Below are 15,643 nucleotides of genomic sequence, written 5' to 3' on the forward strand. Positions count from 1 at the left end.
TTTATCTTGATTTTCTTTGGGTTATTGTATTTTTCTGTCTAGCCCATGGCGAACCCGAACCAACCCGACTCAGCCCGACCCAATTTCGGGTTAGATGGGTTGGGTTAGGGTTGATAGATTTAGAGGCTGGTTGGGTTAGGGTTGACCATCCTCAACCCGAGGCTCAGGTTGGGTTGGGTTGAGTTAGAGTTGAGGGAATGCTATCTCGAGTTGGGTTAGGGTTGGCCTCAACACGACCCGACTTGCACCCATATTTACAGGAAAATGATTATTCTGTATTGAAAGAAAGGATCTAGAGGGGAAGAGAATCCTAATGTATTGAAATCCAAAAAAAAAAAAAGTGGGGCCGACACATGTATTCAATAATCATCAGCACTACTGTATTTTGATGAGGGCACTCCTTACTTTATTAAAGTACGGTATGGCCCACACCATAGGATTATCTAAACTGTTCATTAGATGGGCCGCCGCCTAAATAGGTTGTGCCCCAAAAATCATTTCCCTAGGTTGATCCTAACCCTCCAATCTGAAATCAACCCTCTGACATTCAGATTGGAGGGTTAGGATCAACCTAGGGAAATGATTTTTGGGGCACAACCTATTTAGGTTGTGCCCCATCTAATGGATGGTTTAGATCATCCTATGGTGTGGGCCATACTGTACTTTTAATAAAGTGAGGAGTGCCCTCGTCAAAATACAGTAGTGCTGATAACATTTCCCTAATTTTAATCTTAATAGCAAATTGAACATTATGACCTCTTAGGAAGCCATTGACCATATCATCTCTAAGACTGTTATAAGTTATAACCATTATTTACTAATAATTAAATTTAACTTCAAAACCATTTGCATATAAGATCTATAACATTAATTTTTAGAGGTATCCAAAGAGGTCCTAAGTTAGTTCGCAATTAGAATAGATCAAGAAGAAATTTCTTAAACACTACAGTTGAGCTTTCACAGCTATGGATGTAAGTATGGCAGCATTGATGTCACATATTCGATCTTATCACATCCACAGAGAAAGAAATAAAAATTAGGAGCACAGAAAAGAAAAACTAACCTTGGGTTTCGCCTAGAGTATTTCCTGAGAAATGCCTGCTTTCTTTCACTAGTTCCACAAACTGGTCAAGGGTGCCGTCAAGGATGCCGAGGACTTTAATCAGATCATCACCTTGCTGCCTTGTAAATTGCGTTTGGAGCTCACAGGACCTCTTTGGATCCAATGAAATGCCACCGCCTCCCACACTCTGAGACAGTTCTCCTCTCATGATCATGTGTATGAGTTGTACACCTTCACGCAGTTTCCTCGCCATCTCTTTCTCCTCCTTCCCTGCTTTGCTTTTCCGAGGTTTACTGCAAGTTTCCATCTCAAAGCTAGATACTGCATAGGCATAACAACAACGATCGAAATCAGTCTCAGTTTGGATGGGAAAAAAAAGAAGCTGCAGAGACCCCAGTATGAGCATGGCCATATATTCAGAAACATTGCCAAATCACATCCTTACAGTGCCCGCACAGCCCCAATTAGAGTAGATTTTTGGGAATTCGAGTTGAGCTTACCATAAAATTGGGTTGGGTTCGGGTTGATTCCAATTCATTTTTTAGCAAAATCTCAACACAACCCAACTCAACCCAAGAAGCACCCCTAGCCCCAGTGGCCTGAGCCTTCTAGTCGTGGCCCAGCACTTAGATATAAAGGTCATGATTGACAACGGCCCATCAAGAAAATAATGCTATTACTGTAAAGCATTCAACAGAAACAGAAGTCTTTTTGCATTCATTAGCATTCAAAAGCATTTGATTGATCATAGGAAGAAATGATAGCGAGAACTACTACAAGAATATGAAATGAGGATAATGCTACCTGTGCATAGTGATAGAAAGCCCAGAATTGAGCTAAAAATGCTCGTCTCTATTTCACACTTTCATCCTTTTTCAAACAAATCTTCTGACTAAAGTTATCAGTAAGAAGTTGTCTGAGTCATTGTTGACTACACATCACAAACTGTAGGAAGGTAATACAAGATCATGATGTAAGTTTAAGTGGGACCGATAATCCTGGCTTTTTGCTGATTTAGAGCCCAACGGATTGGAAGTTTCTGAAGCTGCTTTTGTTTCTACATGAATTTTAGTACAGAGGTTGTTATAAATAAGGGGTTATAGCTAGTTATTTATTTGGCATGGAGTGAAACTGAAAATGAGAAGGGGGGGGAGGGAAGTATGTTAGTAGGAATCCATCAAAAGTAGCCAGAAATAATCCAAAAGATCATAAAAAACAATACCGGAAGATAAGACAGCAGGGGAAATCAAGTAGGAAATATAGAGTAACAGGAAATAGGAAATCAACAGCAGTGAAAAATGAAAAAACGTTATCAAAGCAGGGTAAACCACGAAACCTAATAGGCAGTTTTGCCGGTATTTTATAGAGTAACAGGAAATATACCGGATGATTGCACCTTTAGTCTATCGGGGTGATTGTCGAGGGGGACTCCCGGAATGTCATAAGATGGTTAAAAGGGAGTGGTAAGCCTCCTTGGAGCTTCTCTAGTTGGATAGACAAGAAATTAGAGCGGGCTGGGAATTCGGGCAAATTTGGAAGCTAATAGATTGGCTAGGGATGGAGTTGTTAGATCAGAATTAGAAGTTTTCGACTTCCTACCCCTGTGATAGGACTCTTGTGTTTTTCTTCCATGATTGTATTTTTCTTTCTTCATTGCTGACCTTCTCGGTCAGCTCTGTATTTTTCTCCTATCTTTACTAATGATTCATTATCCTTCAAAAAAGAAATATACCGGTAGGTTTGATGAGGCCGCCTTAATCAATGTGATTCTCCCTCCAAATGATAACTATTATTTCTTCCATGCTATGATTTGGCCGACACTCCAAATTTATTGCCAATTCACGTGTCCGACACGACACGCGGGTCCGACACGTGTCGACACTCCTTTGGACACTTTTACTTGCATTGCTGGAAGTGTTAGACTTAATGTGCGTGTGTGGACATGTTTTTGTACCGTGTCAAGTGTGACATTCTGTTATTTTATTGAATATTGTGTTTACCTCATTTAGACAACTCGTATCCAAGTCGAAACTGGACACACGAATCCCTATCCACAAATCATGATTGCATATACTTTCTATTTTAGCTGTGTCCCTGTTTCTAAAGTTGGGGGGTTTGCCGTGTCCGACACTCCGTGTCCGTGTCGACACATGACACTCGTGTCTGTGTCCACAAATCATAGCTTCCATGCCACTAGTTTTCTTTCCATCCTTTCATTGACCAAGCCACAAAGGCTCGCTTTAAGCGCTCCAAATCCCGATGGAAGTCCAAGATGGGTGATGTGAAGGTCTTCTACTTTGCACCCTTTTATAGATGCAGATATTGTCACCTCTTCCAGCTACATGTTATAGCCGAAATTAAAACTTTTTGAGAAGTTTATCATTAATCCATATATCATCTCAAATCATTTGAAGATTATTTTTTAGGTATCTCACATATTCCGCCTCCTCTTCCAGAAAGATAGGGGCGTCATTGGCGAATTGTAGATGGGATATCGTTTGACCATTTCTACTAGGCACTAATCCTTTGATGAACCCTCTCTCCTCCGCCTTTGCCAATACTAAGCTTAGGGCTTCCGTCACCATAGTAAATAAGTGTGAGGAGATTGGATCACCTTGCCTAATTCCTCTGGACCTGTGAAAAAAAAATTCGGGGCTCCATTTAGTAAGATTGAGAATGATGCTATAGATACACACTCTCTTATCCAATTCCTCTATCGCTGACCAAAGCCCATCATAGGTTGTATGAATTCTAGGAAATTGCAATCCATATGATCATTGGCTTTTTTCATGTCAATCTTACATAAGATTTCCCTTTTCCCTTCTCTTTTGGTTGAGTCAAACACCTAGTTAGCAATCTGTATGTCATCCAAAATCAGGCTACCATCAACAAAAGGCCCCTGGAAATTTAGATATGAGTTTCCCCATGACGTTCTTGGCCCTTCTGGTATCTTAGCCACGATTTAGTACATGACATGTGCAACATCAATGTTACCTGGAACGCGGTTCGTTCCGATGCGCGGTACGGGTAGATGGTAGCTCGGTACGCGGTACGATGAGGGTAGGCATGTTGGCTCTCTCTCTCTCTCTCTCTCTCTCTCTCTCTCTCTCTCTCTCTCTCTCTCTCTCTCTCTCTCTCTCTATGTGTGTGCATCTCTCTCTTTCCCTCAGGTTGCCATTTTTGGCAATCCAAGTCCCAAACGACTCCCGTTTGGGATCGTGCGAGTCTGGATTGCTGGTCAAAGAGTGGGATGGCGACCCCTTTAATATTGTGCCAAACTAATAGGTCTGAAATCTTTCAACTCTGTGGCCCCATCTTTGTTATAAGTGTAATAAAAGTGGTGTTGATTTCCTTCCCCAATTTGCCTCTAGTGAAACTCCTCAATAATAGTCATTACGTCCGTTTTAATGAGTTACCAACTTTGTTGATAGATAGCCATCAGAAAACCACCAGGTTCTGCTGCCTTCTTCATACTTAGGATTGCAAGCCTCAATTCCTCCCCGGAGAACTTTCTCCAACCATTCACTTTGGTTGCGGGAAAGCCGTTTAAACATTATACCTTCTAACTTCGGCCTCCAGTCATATTCATTGGTATATAGCTTTGAGAAGTGTGGTATGGTGAGGACTTAGGATGAGAGCCTTGTCTTCAATTACCTCCTTGCCATCCTTTAAGGAATTTATGGAGTTGATTCTTCTTCTTGTGGTCACCATCATCCTATGGAAAATTGAGTTTTTGTCCCCTTGAGCCACACTACTCTTGATTTTTGTCGCCAACTTATTTCTTCCCTTCTTAAGGTTTCCTCATATTCCAACTTCAACAATATTCTCTCCTTTTTTTTCATCCTCTTACAATGGGTGCTACTCTTCTTTTCTATCGAGGCTTGCTATTTTATGCAAGACTTGATCTTCACAAAATCTCTTTCCTTCTTCGTAAGTCTTTTGCCATTCATTGATTTTAGCTTTTATGGCTTTCAACTTTTGGCCCAGTATAAAACCTTTCCATCCTTCCAACTTACTTTCCTACCACCATTTTTTAATATTTTCATTGAATTTTGATACCTCGGATAGGGCCAAATCTCGCTTGAACGGCCTTGGCATGCCATCAAATGCCTTCATTTGCAGTAGCACAAAGCGATGATCAGAGCTAGGGTGAGACGGCACCCTCTGTAGTATAATTGGGCACCTTTCTTCACATTCCTTTTTTTTTTGTTGGGTAAAATTGGGAGAAAGCATGGACGCCTCCTTCTCAAGGGATCCTAAAGTTGAATTTTAATAGATCAAGTATGGGAAATCCTAGGTCTTTCGGACATTGGTGGCCTTTTAAGGAATGTCTTGCTGACAATGGTGGCCTTTTGAGGAATGAAGAGGGGGAGGTGATTTGGGCATTTAGAGGACCGATTGAAGTAGCAGTTGCAAATAAGGTGGAAGTAAGGGCAATTCACCAAGGTATCAAATTTCTTCAGAACGCTGACCAAAAAAAGGCGGTGGTGGAAGGGGATTCCCTTAATGTTATCAGATGGCTGGAGGTGTTAAAGCGATTCCTTGGAGGTTCGCCTCCTCCTTGGATGAGATTCGAGATAGAATTGGTGCAGCATCAATATCCTTTAACCATGTCAGGCAATCAGCTAACGGTGAGGCGGAAGAGAGAGTGTTGAGCTCGTTGACTTCCTTCCTCCCTAGCTTTTTGTTTGATGTATATTTGATCATGTCTCTCGTGTATGCTTAAGTGTTGTACCTTCAAGGACCTTCTCGGTCTCTGTTTTTCTTCAATGAAATCTCTTTACCATTCAAAAAAAAATTTGCGAGAAAGTATCTTTTTTTGTAGGTAAGCTGGGATCGAACCTCCGACCTCTAGGTTTGAGAACAAAGCCTTAACCATTGAGCTAGCGGCTCAATCCCAAAATATACTCAAATCTCTGTTTCATTGGTAAACTGGGATTGAACCCCCGACCTCTCGGTCAAAGAACAAAGCCTTCACATTCTTTTGATACAAGAACACGATACAACCTGCTTAGAAGAATATTTTCTCAATTGTTGGACCACATAAATCTCGCCCCTTCCAGTGGTAGATCCACCGGCTCACTACCCTGATTGAACACAGATAGCTTCTCCATGCTTCTTGTTGTTTTACCCCCCTTGTTCTTCTCATGAGTAAATCAGATTGTATTGAAATCTCCGTCTATAATCCATTGCCCTTTCTAGCTTTCATAAATCTCCTTAAGCGATACGCCGATACCCAAGCAGTTCTGCATCCACGCTGATGGAAGTCTGTAAAAGGCCGGCATTTTCCATGGTATTGCTAGATCATCAATGGGTATAAGTATGGAAAGAGTGAACACTTTAACCACAATCTCAAAAACGTTAAGGGGCTGTTTGGATACGCGGATTTTAGAATCCAGTTTTTTAGTTTGAAAACAGTGCAAAAGAGGGTTTATGACCAATCTGTTGTATACTGTCCTGACAGCGTTTCTTGGATTTTAAGTGAGAAATTCAGGTTTTAAAAATCTCTCCCACATCCTGAGATTTCTAAAACCTGGAAATATGGGAGGATCTGCTACCCTCTAGCTGATGGAAAGAAGGGCGAGAAGTTAAAAACGACGGGTGGTCCACTTCTTCTCTTGTCTCTTAGCTACAGTTTTGAAGAAATCCCGGATTCTAAAATCCGCGTATCCAAACGGCCCCTAAATTTAAGGCCTTTTTCAGCCTCTATTCCTTCTCCCCCAAAGAATATTAATTTAGGCCTTTTCACCCATGTCATCTTTTATTCCACAATGACCATTATGAGGCCTGATGGATCAAGGGCTTAGGATCATCCGATCAATGTGATCTCAATGTTGTTTGACCACTTTCATAGTTGCTGCTCGGATCAATAGATTTGATCATTGTGTGTATATTTGGTTGTGTCCCGTTTCTATTTTGGAGGGTTGCCATGCCTGACACTCCGTGTCTGTGTCCAAAAATCACAGGAGAAAAGTGTTTGCCTTTTTTTGGAAACTAGATCCAATGATTTTATTTTTTTTGGGGCCCTTTCTAGCTTTTGTAAATTTCCTTGAACTCTACTCAAAAGCAGTTCTGCATCCAAGCTGATGACGGTCCGTAAAAAGCCGGAATTTTCCATGGTATTGCTAGATCATCGATGGTTATAAGTATGGAAAGAGTGAACACTTTAACCACAACCTCAAAAACTTTAAATTGGCCTTTGTCAGCCTCTATTCCTTCTCCCCCAAAAGAATATTAATTTGGGCCTATTTTACCCTTGTCGTCTTTTATTCCACAATGACTATTATGAGGTTTGATGGATCAAGGGCGTAGGATCATCCGATCAATGTGATGTCAAGATCATTTGACCGCTTTTATAGTTGCCGTTTGGATCAACATATTTGATCATTGTGTGTATATGTGGTTGTGTCCCGTTTCTATTTTGGGGGGTTGCCATGCCCGACACTCCGTGACCGTGTCCAAAAATCACAGGAGAAAAGTGTTGGCCTTTTTTTGGAAACTCAATCCAATGATTTGTTTTGTTTTCGGCCCTTTCTAGCTTTCGTAAATTTCCTTAAGCTCTACTCAAAAGCAGTTCCGCATCCACGCTGATGGTGGTCTGTAAAAAGCCGGCATTTTCCATGGTATTGCTAGATCATCGATGGTTAAAAGTATGGAAAGAGTGAACACTTGAACCACAACCTCAAAAACGTTAAATTTAAGGCCTTTGTCAGCCTTTATTCCTTCTCCCCCAAAAGAATATTAATTTGGGCCTTTGTCACCCCTGTCGTCTTTTATTCCACAATGACCATTATGAGGCTTGATGGATAAAGGGCGTAGGATCATCCGATCAATGTGATCTCAATGTCATTTGACCGCTTTTATAGTTGTCATTTGGATCAATATATTTGATTATTGTGTGTATATGTGATTGTGTCCCGTTTCTATTTTGGCGGGTTGCCATGCCCGACACTTGCTCCGTGTCCAAAAATCACAAGACAAAAGTGTTTGTCGTTTTTAGGAAACTAGATCCAATGATATGGCCACACCAAACCTAAGATGCAACCACTATGCAGCGGCAGCCTGATGATAGAGATACTATTTTCATTTTCTGATCACCACTTGCCCCCACAAGTTTGGAGGTGTTGTTTCTTGTGTCTATCAGAATGAGAGGCAGTTCCTCAGTGTGTTCTAGATCCCTGGAAGAGTTGGAGGACTATGAGAGCAACAATAAGTTTAAATCTCTTTGAATCATTTCCTTCTTTCCTACTTGCTAGGGCACTTGGTGTGAGATAACCTTGCAACGCTTTGAGAAGTCTCTCTAATGAGGTACCTCTCATCTGTGGTACTATATGTAGAATGTAGACATATCAGAATGCAATACTCCCTAAAGGCTTCTCATGTGTTGGGCTCTGCATAGGAATATATCCACTAAATTGAACTTAGGAAGATTCAACAGAGGCATTACTAGAAGGGAGTGCTTTTGTGACCCAAGATGGACCTTTTTACTCTATTACATGAGCCCATTTGATGAAATGAGTACCGAGATTCCTAAAACAGAAGCAGTGCAGCCTGGTCTATGATACATAAGTTGAGCTAACAAGGGCTATTTTAGGGAACTCCAATATCATGTGCTTCTCTAGCAATAGATTTGATTGGCTTATTTACAATTATTTGATTCTTTGCCATTCAAAAGAACATGGATTAGACAACCCGTGGCGGACAGTCTCTGGAAGAGATTTGGACTTGATTTGGGGCTTGGGAAAGGTCAAGATATCCCACTCCTACAGACACCAATATCCCAGCCCGAGGGTATGGCTCACTTTGGAGTTGAGCTGGCCTATTTTTTTCTGATCAAACTCTACTTCCTTTGGGAAGCATCTTGAGATGTATCGTCTAAGACCAACAAAACCCTGAACTAGCAAAAACCATAAAGAGAAACGCAGAGAGAAGATCCAATCAAGTAGGAAGCCTCCTACGTAAGGATTGATTCAAGTCCTTTGAAAGTTTGGCGTCATTAGATTGACGAAAAACAATCACAACCAGCTTTGGTGCTGCATTTTAAGCTGAATCTTCCACAACCTTCATTGTTCCCCAAAGCAAGCAAAATGGATGTGACCTCCACTTAATGCCAAATGACTTCTGCTCACCAATCCTAAAGCACTCAATTGCGTAGTTTCAAACATTCATGAACACCTAAATTTCTTGACCATAGTTGTTGCGGAAACGCCTTGGGTGGCTGGGAAATGCGTTCCCCCAAAATGTTAAAAAAATATATATTTCTGAAAAGTGAAAAGCATTTGGAAAAGCATTTCTGAAACGCATGGGAGACACATGAGAATCATATGGGAAACTTATGTGAAACATTCTGGAACACATGAGAAGCGTATGGGAAACATGTGTGAAACATACAGAGAATATTTGCAGAAATCACAGTTAAAAATTATGGAATAATACTTATAAAAAAGAAAATAATAATCTTATAATAACAAAAAATTAAAAAATAAGCAAAAAATCATGTTAAAAAATAAAATATGTAAAGAGCATACATAAATCATCTATGCACGTCTCTAATTTAAATAAAAAATATGAAAAATTACAAACGCATGTATTTATACGTAAGATCTTGTAAAATTTTGAAATTAACAAATTTCAAGTCTGCAAATACATATATTTTGTTTTTCAAATGTGTTTCTCTTGACATTTCTTTAGCATTTTTAAAATGTTTCTGATGTGTTTCTTAAGATGTTTCTCAATGTGTTTTCTCTTACAATTTTCCATCGCTTCCCCTTTCTCATTTCTCTTCTAATATTTTCCCTAGTTTCTCGCTTTCGTTTCACATTTCGATTCTAGAATCCATTTACCAACCCGGTAACTACGATCTTCAGAGTTGCCAGAGTGGGAAGCGAGTGCGAGAAGCGAAGCGAGAAGCAAGAGATTTAGAAAAGAGAGAATGTGGGAAGCGTAAAACCTATAAAGAAAGTAAAGAGAGTGTGTGGGAAGCATCATTCAAAGTCAACATGAAGCATGTAGTCAGCCTCAATGGAAGCGAATAAGTACATACAGAGAGTAGGATTGTAATAGGTTAGGGATGAAGCGTTAGTATAAGTAAAGTTTACAAGTAGAAAATAAGACTTCAGGACTAAATAGAATTACAAAGTTTAGGAATTTACAGTTCTCACTGGTCTGATCATCATGTGCATTCTTTTGCTCTAAAGGTGTTACATTTGGCTCTAGAAAGACCTAACTAAGCCTAGTTACCCTGGATCAACTTGAATAACCATTAATCATATTGTTAATATAATTGATCCAACAGCAATTGACTTTTTCATATGCTGTCATTGAAATGTTGTATGTTGCTATATAAATAGCATTCTAGTCTTATATATGACAATCAGGGATCATTGTGTGAATTCCAGTTCAAAGTCACATTTGTATCATCAAAGTCTTCATTGTTTATGTCTCATTTTGGGTGGCAGCTGCCTTCTCACTTGAATAAGCGACTCGAGATGGTATCTGATTTTAAATTTGTAATTGTTTATGCGTAACAGTGACCCTACACTGGATCAAGTTTATAGCAGCATTCAGTTAACAAGATTTTTTGTTGTGCCACGAGCTTACTCTTGCTTTTGAACCTCATAGTATAGAAAGTAAAATGAATTACACATTGAAGATGATGCAATTCATTGATTATATCCTGCTATAAATCTTTATTTATAGTGAAAATACTCTAGACCTTGTTGACAATCTTCAGCAAAATGTCTTTACCAAAATCACCTCATTTGTTTTATGGTCACTCATTGCCTGTAACGTTTATAGGACATCATATAAGAAAAACTACATCTACACAAATTTTTGTTCAAGTTGGGTTATGGTTTCTCTGCATTTTAAAACATGATGGTGATAATTTTTTTCTATTGCCTTTGTTATCATAGGTACCATGTCTATTTCAAGATCATCCAATTGTTTATCGCTAACTTATTCGCTAACTTATTATTAATTCTTTTTATAGGATAAATTGAAGTGTTGACGTGAAGAATTGGCGGTTTACATGGGATCTTGATGGGGTCTATGTTTAGATTTTCTTGGTTGGTCGATAGAAGATTGAAGTACAATCTTCTTTACTTCGGTGTATTTTGGTGTTAATACCCAATCTCTCTAGCTCTCCCATTGGGTTTTATGCACATATGACTGTTTTTGTAGCTTTTATAGTAATCAGGTGTCCACTCACGGCCTTTAATAAGTTGTTGAAACCGTCTTTTGGATGATTCTTCTACAATTTTAATTGAAGTTAAAACCATCATAATTTTGTTGTTATTAGTTCCTTGACCTGTTGAATTCGAATTTAATACGTGCAAGCCTCCTGCTTGATAAAATGGGTGGTAGAAATATGCACTCTTTGAAAAATAGATCTATCATGGGTGTTTGATAGAATATACAATGTGTGCTCTCATAGCAAATCTTTTGATAAAATGCCAAGTAGAAATATGCTCCCTAAGCTCTGTGTACCTAATTTCGTGACAAGAATTAGCAAGCTTTTGCAACCAATTGAGATTAAATCAGAGAGGTGATGGTGTATGCTATGTGAGCTCTGTTGCTCTAAAATTAGTCATTCATTTATTTTTAATTCTGTTAAGATTAAATTCTCTATTTTTGAAGGTTACTTTACAAATAAAAACCTATTTGACAACAGGTACACATTGCATTTTAAATTACATTGATCCTAATTAGAAATAGAGAATTTGCATACACAATAGGACCCAAACAATAATATGGTGTGGATCAATCCAACATATGGCCTATCAAATTGACGGTATGGATCAATCAATGGTGGGGCACATAATTTAATAGCATAACAATAATACGGTGTGGACCAATCCAACACATGGCCTATCAAATTGACGGTATGGATCAATCAACGGTGGGCCCATAATGTAATAAGATTGCGCCTTCTAAAGCATTCCTCCTACCGAACAAATGTGATAGGACACATCCACAAAGGTATAGTGCGTCCCACCTTGGAATTATCCGATTGTCCATTTGATAAGTCTTGCTTTGGCCCTATCCAAAGTGAAATGACTACTTTAGCAGGACCCACAAATGCACAATATTACTTAGATGTTTTAGAAGGGCCCACAAATCCATGAGATCATGGTAAAAATTGATTCTTTTTTTTTTTAATAGTAGTGAAAATTGATTATTAAAACTCTAGGACTTCAAATTCATGTATTTGTTGATGACTAACAGGTGATTTGAATGTCCGCATGACTCTAAAAAGTCCCTACCGGAGTCCCCAAAGTCACAAGTGTCCGCACATTAAAGTCCAAGTCCTCAAAGATTTATGGAGTATGGACAATATGGAGAAGTTCGCGCATTAGTGTCCGCACATTAAAATCCCGTGCGACTAACCCCCCCTAAGTAAATGTTGGATCGTTTAATAAAAAGTATATTTTTTTAAATATTTGATTCATATAATTATTTCTTATATTTTTTTAGTAATTTTTTTATTTTTTAAATATTTAACTATTAAAAAAAATTCTCCAACCCTTCACACTTCCCGCTTCCCACCTTCCTGAGAGCCTTCGCTTCCCGCTTCCCGCTCTAGCAATCTTGGATTAGCTAGGGTGGGTGATTTAGAGGAAGTGGTCAAGTGGGTTTTCTATCAATAATAAGTAGTCTTTTCCCAAATGAACGAAGAAACTTGTTGTATAAAGTGTGTCTTTGTGCACAAAGGAGGACCGATCCTTCCCTTGAAGTGGGTCAAGAGGCTGATCTTCCCTCTAAGAAGATCAATCACACTGCGAACCGATTTGGGTTCGTAACAACCCAACTCAGCACAGTTTCCAATTGGGCTATCAGCTCAACCCCAAAGCTTATTTTACTACTAATTTACAGTTTTTTTTTTTGTGCTTCTTCCTCTTCTTCCTTGACTGCCTAAAAATTGTAGTATGTGTGACTACTTACTAATGTTTCTCCATACACCACAATTCTTTAATTAACCAATTCCAGATATTAAAAAGAAAACACCTAACCCTACAACTCAACTCAGCATTGAATCAAAAGGGAAACACAAATAAATCAGCAACATACGCACCAGGATCGACCGTGACCACCACCATTCCTTCATCGATCGCAACCATTCCTTCATCGATCGGACTAATTAAAACCTCATCATCCATATCCGAATCTGATGAGCCTGCTTCTTTAGCCATAAGAAAATCATCAATGGATACAGACAATTCCTTATCAAATAAACTTGGAAGCTCTAATTCCTTCTTCTTCTCCCCAGGCAAGGTCCAATAGGACTCCACCCCAGATTGGGATTCCCAGTCCTTAATCTTCTTGTGATCGACAAGCAAATTGTCCCATTTTCTTCTGCATTGATTTAAAGATCGAATGACCCCGAATGAGTAGCAATTATCAGAAATCATTTTCCATTTTTGGTCAGAGGGTAGGGTTTTGAGGGGGCCTTCATTTAGGGCAGAAATCTCATCCACAAGGGTGAGCATTTCTTGTATAGTCCATTCGGGTTCAAATTTGGAACGGGTGAGACGAGTAGTTGAGGGCGGGGATTGAAGGGTGGGTTTGGATTTGGATTTGGATTTGGATTTGGATTTGAGTTTGGGTTTGGGTTTGGGTTTGGGTTTGGGTTTGGGCTTCTCAGTGTCTGGGGTTTTGAAGGGAGTAGTTTCTTCTAGGGTTTGGACTGGTTGTATAGGTGATTGTTTCTCGTTATCTGTTGTTTTGATGGGAGTTTTTTCTTCTAGGGTTTGGACTGGTTGTAGAGGGGATTGTTTCTCGTTATCTGTTGTTTTGATGGTAATAGTTTCTTCTAGGGTTTGGACTGGTTGTGGAGGTGATTGTTTCTCGCTGTCAGTTGTTTTGGTTGGAGTAGTTTCTTCTAGGGTTTCGACTGGTTGTAGAGGTGATTGTTCGCTTGTTGGTGGATCCATTAGATCTTTTTAATTGGATGTGTTTTTCTCTTTTCTGTATCCAAGAGCGTGATGGGTGAAAATGAAAATATAGAGGATCAGGTTGAGGTGGAGAGCGCCACTCGTTGCAGAGAGTTAGAGTCTCTCTCTCTCTCTCTCTCTCTCTCTCTCTCTCCCTCCCGTGAAATGCCTTTTTGGGATGGACCCTAGCAAATCCCTTATTTTGTAATTACAAAGTTGTTATTCCAGAGTTAGTTTTCTTTCTTTTCTTTTTTGGGAAAATCATTACAAAAATGCAAAGTTTATGCGAAATTGTGAACAAAGGGTATTGCTTTGAAATTTATAAAAAGGTGTTGTCAGGTGAGAGAATATGGCTTTTAGGACAAATATACCCCTCCTACATCTTTTTTCTCTCCACCTTTTTGCACCTATCCCTGTGCACTTACTACCTTCTCACCTACCACCTTCTTCTTCCTCAAGACTTTTCTAACGTGGAAAACTTCATGAAAGGATTTTGAAGGTTGCCATTTACAACAGGGCTTGGTAATCATGAGGGTTTATTCATGATAAACTTATCGAAGCAGTATTACAAAATGCAAAGAAAATGAATTTTGAGCTTAAAACTGAATTTTGTTGTTTTCCCCATTTTCAAGATAAATTCATTTTCTTTGCATTTTTTTATTCTAAAACATCAAAATCAAGCTTCAATTTATGGTTGCCTGCATGACACTAAGATCATAATGTATATCCCTATTATCCTTCGAATTTTTACTCAATTTGAAAATAAAAATCTTTGGAATTATCCCTATTCTACTGGCTTCCGTCGGAAGTCCGAACAAAACTTTGGACTTCCGAATGGAAGCCATTATACATAACCAAAATATTGGTTCCATTCGGAAGTCCGAAGGTTTGTTCGGACTTCCGAGTCGGACTTCCGAACAAATGTTCGGACTTCCGAACAAATGTTCGGACTTCCGAACAAATGTTCGGACTTCCGACGGAAGACGGTCAAACTTTGTAGTTCGGTAATTGTCATATGTTAGTGCATCATTTTGGTATTTTTTCGTAATTTTAATACTTTGCTTCCATTTTTTCGTAATTTTTCATTTAAAACTTAGCACTTCAGCTACAAATCCCTAATGATTACTATTTTTTGCAAGTAATGATTACTATTTTTTGCAATTATGCTTTTGCTAGCCACCTTTGCACCCATATTACTTCTGCCAATCTTTGCATCAAAGGATGGGCCACAAGCCGAGAAGTTGCCTTGGCAAAGGTGGCTAGCAAATTCCCATACAAAAAAAGCGAAATGTTATCCACACTACTGTATTTTGATGAGGGCACTCCTCATTTAATTAAAAGTACGGTATGGCCCCCCATAGGATGATCCAAAGCGTCAATTAGATGGGCCACAACCTAAATTGGTTGTGTCCCAAAAATCATTTCCATAGGTTGATCCTAACTCTCCGATCTATAGAGGGTTAGGACCAACCCTCTAACATTCTAATCAGAGGGTTAGGATAAACCTACGGAAATGCTTTTTGGGGCACAACCTATTTAGGTTGTGGCCCATCTAATGGACGGTTTGGATCATCCTATGGTGCGGGCCATACCGTACTTTTAATAAAGTGAGGAGTGTCCTCATCAAAATACAGTAGTGCAGATAACA

At 39.2% G+C, this 15,643-nt stretch overlaps 1 protein-coding gene across 1 annotated transcript; it reads right to left on the reverse strand.

Moving 5' to 3' along the window:
* Positions 1 to 891: 891 nt before the first annotated feature.
* On the reverse strand, positions 892 to 14,155 carry LOC143856221 (sequence-specific DNA binding transcription factor). The gene is made up of 2 exons (XM_077366368.1): positions 13,137 to 14,155; positions 892 to 1,384 (listed from the first exon to the last, which is right to left on the reverse strand). The coding sequence occupies exons 1-2, from the start codon at positions 13,993 to 13,995 to the stop codon at positions 1,059 to 1,061; spliced, it is 1,185 nt and encodes a 394-aa protein (XP_077222483.1). The 5' UTR covers positions 13,996 to 14,155; the 3' UTR covers positions 892 to 1,058.
* Positions 14,156 to 15,643: the final 1,488 nt, after the last annotated feature.

This window comes from Tasmannia lanceolata, unplaced genomic scaffold, assembly GCF_043159265.1.
Source record: "Tasmannia lanceolata isolate RefF3 unplaced genomic scaffold, GAP_Taslan_0.1 ptg000023l, whole genome shotgun sequence".
In the NCBI taxonomy this organism is placed as follows: Eukaryota; Viridiplantae; Streptophyta; class Magnoliopsida; order Canellales; family Winteraceae; genus Tasmannia; species Tasmannia lanceolata.